Source organism: Tachyglossus aculeatus, unplaced genomic scaffold (genome assembly GCF_015852505.1).
Source record: "Tachyglossus aculeatus isolate mTacAcu1 unplaced genomic scaffold, mTacAcu1.pri scaffold_123_arrow_ctg1, whole genome shotgun sequence".
NCBI classification, from domain to species: Eukaryota; Metazoa; Chordata; class Mammalia; order Monotremata; family Tachyglossidae; genus Tachyglossus; species Tachyglossus aculeatus.
Window position 1 is genome coordinate 283,438 of NW_024044852.1, and position 10,866 is coordinate 294,303.

General features: G+C 47.1%; 1 protein-coding gene across 1 annotated transcript; it reads left to right on the forward strand.

Annotated features, from left to right (window-relative positions):
• Nucleotides 1-7,175: 7,175 nt before the first annotated feature.
• Nucleotides 7,176-7,895, forward strand: LOC119922745 (olfactory receptor 7C1-like; the record flags this gene model as incomplete). The annotated part of the gene is made up of 1 exon (XM_038742417.1): nt 7,176-7,895. A coding segment is annotated over one exon (720 nt), but the record flags the coding sequence as incomplete, so codon positions are not given.
• Between the last annotated feature and the right edge of the window lie 2,971 nt (nt 7,896-10,866).

The following is a 10,866-nucleotide window of genomic DNA, read 5'->3' on the forward strand; positions in this document are numbered from 1 at the left end:
AGGGATTCTGACCTCCAACACAACTCCAGACTGTGGCTTTTGGCTCTGATTTCACGTACAATCTTAACCACCCACTGAGAACCCTGGATAGGCCCCAGTTTTCAGGCCACTTGAACCTGCTGCTGGTTCTCCCTGAGCAGAAGGAGCAGAGAGCAAAAACAGGGGGCTTATCATGCATCCTGATCTAGCTGGGAGAGTCCCAGGTTTCTGCAGGCAGCCCCAAGTGATTTCAGAATAATTGGGTAAAGACTCAGCATCGTGGCTTTTTTGCCGAAATTGAACAGCTAAATTCGCACCAACCCCAGCAGGTCCTCTTCAATGAAAGTACCTAGGCTTCAGTTTCCAGGCAGGGGCATTCTCAGAACCTGCTCAGTTTAGTTCACAAAGCATTATAGTATGGGGGTTCTAAACTGCACGAGACTCTTACCCCACACATCCTGCACTACTTCACCTTAAAGATTGAAGGAGAAAGGGGCAGGCAGCTAAGCTTGAGATGATAACCCAACGTCATGGCTTGCAACAAAAACAGCCTGGTCCAGCTGATCTTAGGATCACAATACATTTTCCCCTCCTGTCCCTTCCTCAAGTTACAGAGGTTGGTCTGGGATGGGTAGAACTTGATGTTGGCAGGAAAGCAGAAGAACACAAGACCATAGGTGATGCTGTGACTGCTTGTTCATTCAGTATTGGATTCTTTCTCCGACAGTGGCAATGGTTGATTCTCTCTCCAGCAGTGGCAGAACTGTTTGATGGTTGCTGCTACCATAGAGAAAAAACGTAGCCTAGTGGATGTGGGTTCCAACCCCAGCTCTGCCACTTGCCTGTTGAGGGACCATAGGCAAATCCCTTCACTTTGTGTTTTAGTGTCCTCGCCTGTAAAACGGGAATGACATCCCTGTTCTCCCTCTGTCTTAGACATGACCCCAGTTTCAGACAGGCCTGTGTCCAACCTGATGATCTTGCATCTACCCCAGTGCTTAGTGCAATGTTTGACACATAGTAAGCACTTAACAAAGGCCTCAATTATTACCCATCACCCCCGTAGCTATTCCGGATATTTAAATCCCTCCTCAGGCATCCTGTTCCTCCCGCTCCACCAGCCCTCACCCCCAACGATCTGGCCACCTACTTGGTTAGGAAAATTAACACCATCAGATTTGAAGTCCCCAAAGTCACCCCTTCCCCTTCTCCATCCCCCTGCTCTCAACCCTCTCCTCTACTTTCCCAGCAGTACCTTCAGAGGATATCTCCTCCCTCCTATCAAGTGTCACCCCCTCCACCTGTGCTACAGACTCCATTCCCTCTCATCTTATAAAAACTCTCACCCCTTCCCTCCTCTCCTCCTTAACTTCCATCTTCAACCACTCACTCTCCAACGGCTTCTTCCCCCTGCCTTCAAACATGCCAATGGCTCCACCATCCTTAAAAAGCCCCCTCTTGACCCAACTGCCCCTTCCAGTTTTCACCCTATCTCCCTCCTACCCTTCCTTTCCAACCACCTAGAGTGAGTAATCTACACTCGCTGCCCTAAATTCAACTCCAACTCTCTCCTCTACCCCCTCCACTCTGGCTTCCGTCCCCTCCACTCTACTGAAACTGCCATCTCAAAGGTCACCAGTGACCTCCTTCTTGCCAAATCCAATGGCTCCTACTCTATCCTAATCCTCCTCAACCGCTCAGCTGCCTTTGACACTGTTGACCATCCCCTTCTCCTCAATACGTTACCCAACCTTGGCTTAACGGACTCCGCCTCTCCTGGTTCTCCTCTAATCTCTCTGGCCGTTCATTGTCAGTCCACTTCGCGGGTTTCTCCTCACCTTCCCATCCCATGACTGTAAAGGTTCCTCAAGGGTCATTTCTTGGTCCCCTTCTGTTCTCCATCTACGCTTGCTCCCTTGGTGAACTCATTTGCTCCCAAGGCTACAACTAACATCTGTACATAGATGACACCCAAATCTACATCTCCTCCCCCGCTCTCACTCCCTCCCTCCAGGCTTGTATCTCCTCCTGCCTTCAGGACATCTCCACCTGGATGTCCGCCCACCACCTAAAACTCAACATGTCCAAGACTGACCTCTTTATCTTCTCTCTCAAACCCCGTCCTCTCCCTGACTTTCCCATCACTGTGGACAGCATTACCACCCTTCCCGTCTCAGAAGCCCGCAATCTTGGCATCATTCTTGACTCTGCCCTCTCATTTGCCCCACACATCCAATCTTTCACCAAAACCTGCCGGTCTCACCTTCACAACATTGCCAAGATCCACCATTTCCTCTCCATCCAAACTGCTACCTTGTTGGTACAATCTCTCATCATATCCTGAATGGATTACTGCATTAGCCTCCTTTCTGAACTCCCATCCTCCTGTCTCTCCCCGCTTCAGTCTATACTTCACTCTGCTGCCCAGATTATCTTTCTACAGAAACGCTCTGGGCATGTCACTCACCTCCTCAAAAATCTCCAGTGCTTGCCTATCAACCTTCACATGAAACAAAAGCTCCTCACTATTGGATTCAAAGCTCTCCATCACCTGGCCCCCTACTACCTCACCTCCCTTCTCTCCTACAGCCCTGCCCGCACACTACACTCCTCTGCCGCTAACCTCCTCACTGTGCCTCACTCTCGCCTGTTCCGCCGTCGACCCCTGGCCCACGTCCTACCTCTGGCCTGGAATGCCCTCCCTCTTCACATCCACCAAACTAGCTCTCTTCCCCTCTTCAAAGCCCTACTGAGAGCTCACCTCCTGTAGGAGGCCTTCCCAGACTGAACCCACACTTTTTCTCTGCTCCTCCTCCCTTCCCCATTGCCCCTACTCCCTCCCTTTGCTCTACCCGCTTCCCTGCCCCACAGCACTTGTGTATATCTGTACATATTTATTACTCTATTTTCTTACTGATGGATATATATATATATATATCTATAATTCTATTTCTCTATTTTGATGATATTGATGCCTGTCTGCTTGTTTTGTTTTGCTGTCTGACTCCCCCTTCTAGACTGTGAGCCTGTTGTTGAGTAGGGAGTGCCTCTGTTGCCGAACTGTACTTTCCAAGTGTTTAGGACAGTGCTCTGCACACAGTAAGCGCTCAAAAAATACTATTGAATGAATTAATGAATCATTACTATTTTCATTGACCCGTTAAGGGAACAGGAAACTGTCTGTCTCATTCATTAGCCATTACTGAAGACACCATACCCCAAGATCTCAGTGTGTAACAGGTCCTCTTTATTAAAGCATTCCACTGATCCCACATAACAAGGTGCACCATCCTGGCACAAAATGATAGACACAGACTTTTGCAGCAACGTGTTGTGTCTTTTATATTCTAAGGCACCCCCTCTGAAAGTCTACCCAGTTGCAGACCTGCCTGCTGAGGAAGTCCCTCCCACCTTTTAATGAATCCTGGAGATGAAATACCTATTTCTGGTGATGAATACAGTCCTAGTTCCTCCTTCTTTTGATGATCATTCATTCAATCATATTTATTGAGCGCTTACTGTGTGCAGAGTAGTGCACTAAGCTCTTGGGAAGTACAAATCCGCAACTTATATAGACGGTCCCTACCCAACAACGGGCTCACAGTCTTGAATGGGGAGACAGATGACAAAGGAAAACAAGCAGACAGGCATCAATACGATCAAAATAGATAGAAAGAAGTATGGATATATGCACTTCAACAAACAGACAGGTGTCAATACCATCAGAATAAATAGAATTATAGTTATATACACACCATTAATAAAATGAATAGAGTAATAAATATGTACAAACATATACAAGTGTTTTGGGGTGGGAAAGGGGGCAGGGCACTGGGAGGGGGGAGGAGGAGGAGAGGATCCTCAGTTTGCCTTGATAATGGTATATGGGAACCTTCAAGGGGAAGTTCCTCCTTTGGGTGACTCAAAGAGTGGGTCTCTGGAGTACTCATCCAAGAATGAACAATTAGTTCCCAAGTTGACCTAGCAGTCTGTCCTAGACCATCCAATGCAGTCTCTATGCACTATCTTGCTGGCATCACTTATCCTGTAGGTCGTGGGCCATGTACCCAGTGGACCACAGGCCCTCTGGTAACAGTTACTCTCCTTGATATCACCTTAATGGTTAGGGATGCATTCATCTAACTTTCCTAATTGTCCTTCGAAGTCATCCAGTAAGGCAAAAATCTAAGACCGACCATTCCTGGGAGAGATCTTCAGAAGCAGAGTGGTCTAGTGGATAGAGCACGGACCTGGGAATCAAAAGGACCTGGGTTCTAATCTCAGCCCTGTGGAGTGACACTGGGAAAGTCTCTTCAATTCCCTGTGCCTTTCCTGTAAAATGCAGATTGACTGAGAGCACCATGTGGGACATGGACTGCGTCCAAACTGATTGACTTGGATCTATTTCAGTGATGATGATGATGGTATTTGTTAAGCACCTACTATGTGCCAAGCACTGTTCTAAGCGCTAGGGGATTCCAGGTAATCAGGTTATCCCACGTGGGGCTCACAGTCTCAATCCCCATTTTACAGATGAGGGAACTGCGGCATGGAGAAGTTAAGGGACGTGCCCAAAGTCACTCAGCTGACAAGGGGCAGAGCCGTGATTAGAATCCATGACCTGTAACTCCCAAGCCCGTGTTCTTTCCATTGAGCCACGCTGCTTAATACAGTGCACCTGGCACATATTAAGTGCTTAACAGATACCATAAATAATGGTCCATCCACCTGAGTTGAGGGAAATAGATGGCTGGTGTCCCAGGTGAGATCAAGAATGCCAAATTTTCTACTTGAGAAGATGTTTGGCCTATTGGATAGAACACGGGCCTGAGAGTGAGAAAGACCTGGGTCTAGTCCCAGCTCTCCCACTTGTCTGCCCTGTGACCTTGGGCAAGTCATTGAACTTCTCCGTGCCTCATTTACCTCATCTGTAAAGTGGGAATTATGACTGTGAGCCCCATGTGGGACATGGACAGTGTCAACCTGATTGCTTTGCATCTACCCTAGGGCTTAGTACAGTGCCTGGGAAATAGTAAGTACTTAACAAATACCATTAAAAAAAAGAGTCAGGTTCAAAGCAAGGTAAGGATTTGCAGGGGAAGTGGGGTAGGACAGGTCTTGGGAGTGCTAGTTATGTTGTCATAATTTGTACTTCCCAAGCGCTTAGTACAGTGCTCTGCACACAATAAGAGCTCAATAAATATGATTGAATGATAGGATGTCTTTGAAGACCTATCTGGTCAAGAGCCATCACAGGTGAAGACTTCTGGATGCTAGGATTGCTCTAGAAGAAGCGCTGGCTGGAGAAAGTGGGGCTGGGGTATAATCAGCATGGATCAGCGAACATGAACCAGAACCTCCCAACAGAGTTCCATGGCTCCAATCACCTAGATCCTTCCTAGCTAACTAGAACTCCTTCATACCCCCTGACACGGATTTCAACCTGCTGTGTTTAAACCTGGGAAATGCCTTGGCTTCATGGTGGATTCAGGGATGGGGAAGAGTTTACTGACTGGACCTTGAAGGAGTTAATTAGGTGGGATTTCCTGCCAGAGCAGGGAGAAGAGGGGGATATGTTTACCTGTCATCAAGGGTTTCTAGAGGATTTAAAAGCAGAAATCACATCACAACAGCCATTTTCATTATCATATTATTGTTAATGTTGAGCACTTACCTCATATTAAGCCCTGGTATTTAATCACTGGCATTTATTGAACACAGGTGTGTAGAACACTGTACTAATCTCCTGGGAAAGCACAGCAGAAAAGGGTAGGCAGGCACAATCTCTGCCCTCAAGAAAAACACAAGACAAGGTCTCAGTTCTCTGGACCCAGCCCCCACTAAGTAAGGGAAGAGAGACCAGTAGAAGAAAAAGAACAACAATAAATTACAGTCCAAAATAAGAGCCATTTGAAAATTTAATGTCCCCAATTATCAACATTAAAACAAATAGTTAAAAGAGCACTTGGAGGGGGTAATTATTAAGATTCTCTCTGCAATCAAGAATACTAGAAGAATTCTACAAGAATACAAAAATGCCTGTAGTATTTCCCAGTGTTTCCTAGGTGGTTTCTGGCTTTACTTTCATACCGTTGGGGAGAGAAAGAAGACTCCTCTGACCAGCCAGCGGCCCGTCCCAAATCGGGGCTTCCCTCTTATGGGGACCTCAGCCACTTGGATGACCCACCCTCCACTCTTGAAAGAGATCTGGCTTCACTCCTGTAATGGTTGGGTGGGTGGAGGGGAAACTACCGTAGCAATTGGACCACCCCCTGCAGACGCCAGAACCCTCATTCTTATGGGAACTCCAGACACGAGGAAGACAAACAAGGCTGGGAGCGAGGATTGGGCTGAGCCCTGCAGAAATAAGTGTGTTGAGCTTAAAAAGAAAGCAAAAGTAAACTTATTGAAAAGGTATAAGGAAGGAGTTGGGGGGCATATGCTAAGGGTTGGGTGCAGGGCAGCTGCAAGCACCGTAAAGTCCATCAACAGGACCCAGCAAATTTCTTTTGGCACCAAAATGAGAGAGGCCCATGTTTTTCTCCTTATTACTGAGTTGGCCTGGCCTGAGAATTGGAATCAGATTCCTTGGAGAAGGCTCAGGAGAGAGCCTGGGGGGCCACTGATGATGGGCTCCGAGTCTCTGATGGGGAGTTCCATGGAGAATGAAGAGTAGCCGGACCGGGAGAGCCCAGTGCTGTGCCTGGGGGTGCGGTGGAAATAGAACTCGCTGCACCTTGTGTGGACACACACAAGGGCCCGGGAAGGGTGGTCCCAGGACCCCAGGAAGGCTGGAGAGTGTGAGCCGGAGAATCTCAGGTGAACAAATACTCCAGCCAGACCCCAGCCTCCCAACCACATTTCCAATAAAGCTGGGGCGACGTCTGAAATCGAGCAACAGGGGTCTCTCCACTGATTGCCCTGCCCTGCCCCCGCACACACACATTAAACTGCATAAAATCTAGAGAATCTGAATCAGGATGTGATTGCTCCACCATGCCAGTAGCATGATATATCTCCCCCAGCAGATCCTCCAGCCCCATGGAGAAGGGAAACCAAACCAGCATCACGGAATTCCTCCTCCTGGGACTGTCCGATCAGACAGAGCTGCGGCAGCTCGTCTTCACGCTGTTTCTCTGGATGTACCTGTTCGGGGTCCTGGGGAGCCTACTCATCGTTCTGGCCATCGGCTCTGACGCGCCCTGCACAACCCCATGTACTTCTTCCTCACCAACCTGTCCCTGGTCGATATCTGTCTCCTGTCCACCACGGTCCCCAAGATGCTGGACAACATACAGACCCACAAGAAATCTATATCCTACACTGGCTGCCTGGCCCAAACGTATTTCATCATTCTGTTCGGAAGTTTGGACCACTTTCTCCTCACCGCGATGGCATATGACCGCTACATGGCCATATGCCACCCCTTCCACTACACCACCATCATGAGCCCACGACTCTGTACTCTGGTGGTTGCTGGGTCCTGGCTCGTCAGTTCCCTCAATGCCCTGATACACACCCTATTGGTGGCTCGCTTATCCTTCTGTTCCAATCGTGAAATTCTTCACTTCTTCTGTGAACTTTACGAGGTCCTAAAGCTTTCCTGTTCTAGTATCGTCATCAACAAAGTAATGATTTTTGTCCTTGCAGTAGTGATTGGGGTAGGTCCCCTCACCGGGATCCTGTCCTCTTACATTCGCATCATCTCCACCATACTGAGAATCCCATCTGCAGGGGGAAGGTGGAAAGCTTTCAGAACCTGTGGTTCTCACCTGTCCGTGGTTACTTTATTCTACAGCACCACTTTTGGGATCTACCTTTGTCCACCATCTACCCAAATATTCAGTAAAGGTACGATAGCAACTGTGCTGTATACAGTGGTCACCCCCACATTGAATCCCTTCATCTACAGCCTAAGGAACAAAAACATGAAAGAGGCTCTGAGAAATGTGTTCAATAGGAAAAGTGTCTTCTCTCGAGTATTCTGACTGGCGTATTCACCTGAAGCTTATTTTTCTGAGAAAGTTTAGTCAGCGCTCAAAGATCACATACTTTTTGTCATGTACAATTGTGTTTTCTTGCAAAGAGCTTTCTGGGTAATTGAGACCCTACAACAATTCTCTAGGACTTTTGAAGTTGAATGAAACATCCAGGGAGATGATGATGATGATAATGACGATGATGATGATGATGATGATGATGATGATGATGCAGCGTGGTTCAGTGGAAAGAGTGCAGACTTGCGAGTCACAGGTCATGGGTTTGAATCCCGGCTCCACCACTTGTCAGCTGTGTGACCTTGGGCAAGCCACTTAACTTCTCTGTGCCTCAGTTACCTCACCTGTAAAATGGGAATTAAGACGGTGAGCCCCACGTGCGACAACCTGATCACCTTGTATCCCCCCAGCGCTTAGAACAGTGCTTTGCATATAGTAAGCGCTTAACAAATACCATGATTTTTATTGTTATTATTATTGTTATTATTGTGATGATGATGATGATGATGATGAAAAAGCCCATGCAGCTACCTGAGCAATAAATAACATCCTTCCCATAGCGAATAATAATAATAATAATAATAATGTTGGTATTTGTTAAGGGCTTACTATGTGCCAACCACTGTTCCAAGTGCTGGGGTAGATACAAGCTCATCAGGTTGTCCCACAGGGGGCTCACAGTCTTAATCCCCATTTGACAGATGAGGTAAATGAGGCCCAGAAAAGTGAAGTGACTTGTCCAAAGTCACACAGCTGACAGGTGACAGAGCTGGGATTAGAACCCATGACCTCTGACTCCCAGGGCCATGCTCTTCCCACTGAGCCACGCTGCTTCTCACAAGAGTGTAATTTTCTACAGGTGACTTCCTCAAAACCTGAAACAAAGAACGTGTCTTCACATATCAGCCAGTTCTTTCTAGTTTTTCAAGGTCTCTTCTTGATTGGTGAAAAGATCGTTCCAAACATATCAGAAAGGTTGTTGCCAGCTCCCCACAATTCTCTGCTTATCTGGAAGGGGTGGCACTATCTTGGGCTCTTGGGCAGTGCTGTGATACTGTGGAAGGGACCGTATGGATTCTTCACTGATGAATAAAAGCCCTTGGTTTGCTGATGGTCAGCACAGTTCCGATTCTCCTCAGCCTTTGTGTCCCACCACTGGTCATACAAGCTCCTGTAAGCAGCATGGCTCAGTGGAAAGAGCCCGGGCTTGGGAATCGCAGGTCATGTGCTCTAATCTCACCTCTGCCACTTGCTTGCTGCGTGACTATACGCAAGTCACTCAACTTATCTGTGCCTCAGTTACCTCATCTTTAAAATGGGGATTAAGACTGTGGGCCCCATGTGAGATAACCTGATTACCTTGTATCCCCCCCAGTGCTTAGAACAGTGCTTGGCACATAGTAAGCACTTAACAAATGCCATTATTATTATAATTAATATTATTATTATCTATGTGCCACATGATGCAGCCTTTTAGGCCCCCCCCCATATTGGCCAGATTGAGTTGCTGCCTGGTAAACAAACACACACACACACACACACACACACACACACACACACACACACACCCTGATGTACTGTAATCAGTCCATCATTCAATCGAATTTACTGAGCGCTTACTATGTGCAGAACATTATACTAAGTGCATGGGAGAGTACAACATAAGAGTTGGAAGACATGTTCACTGCCCAATGTGAGGAGTTCCTGGAGCTCTAGGAATTTGTTTTAACAACACAACCATTATCTTGCAAAATAATTAATTATGGTCTCTGCCCCCAAGGAGTTTGCAATCTAATGGAAGCAAGAGGAAAATATGCACAAACAAACAACCACAACCACACACACACACACACACACACACACACCCCATCCTACAAACAGGATGAATGACAGAGATGGACATCTTCTCCATCTTCTCCCTCCCAGACCCCCAACCAAGCCCTAGGCACTCTCTCTGCACCTCCAGTCAGGTCTTTGGCAAAGAGAAGCAGCGTGGCTCAGTGGAAAGAGCCCGAGTTTTGGAGGCAGAGGTCAGGGATTCAAATCCCGGCTCTGCCACTTGTCAGCTGTGTGACTTTGGGCAAGTCACTTAACTTCTCTGGGGCCTCAGTTACCTCATCTGTAAAATGGGGATTAAGACTGTGAGCCCCCTGTTGGACAACCTGATCACCATGTAACCTCCTCAGTGCTTAGAACAGTGCCTTGCACATAGTAAGCGCTTAATAAGTGCCATTATCATTACTATTATTAAACACACACATACACTCACATTTGTGTGGTGAATATGCCTAGATTAAACAGTGCAAGAGCCAGAGAAAGAGCCAGAGCACAAATAACACAAATGGAGTTGCAAGATGGACAAAGCTGGACCCAGGGAGTTACGTAAGTGCCCGGTGAGATTTCATCATCTCTGAATGAGGACAACAATCCTCTGAAATTTGCCTCAGTAGACTGGGATCTCCAAGGACATGGGGTAGAGATTTGACAATGAGTCTTAGTCTCTAACAAGGAGATGGGGAATCATGTCCCAGAAGTGCATCATCATCATCATCAATCGTATTCATTGAGCGCTTACTGTGTGCATAGCACTGTACTAAGCGCTTGGGAAGTACAAATTGGCAAAATATAGAGACAGTCCCTACCCAACAGTGGGCTCACAGTCTAAAAGGGGGAGACAGAGAACAAACCAAACATACTAACAAAATAAAATAAATAGAATAGATATGTACAAATAAAATAAATAAATAAATAAATAGAGTAATAAATATGTACAAACATATATACGTATATACAGGTGCTGTGGGGAAGGGAAGGAGGTAAGATGGGGGGATGGAGAGAGGGATGGGGGGAGAGGAAGGAAGGGGCTCAGTCTGGGAAGGCCTCCTGGAGG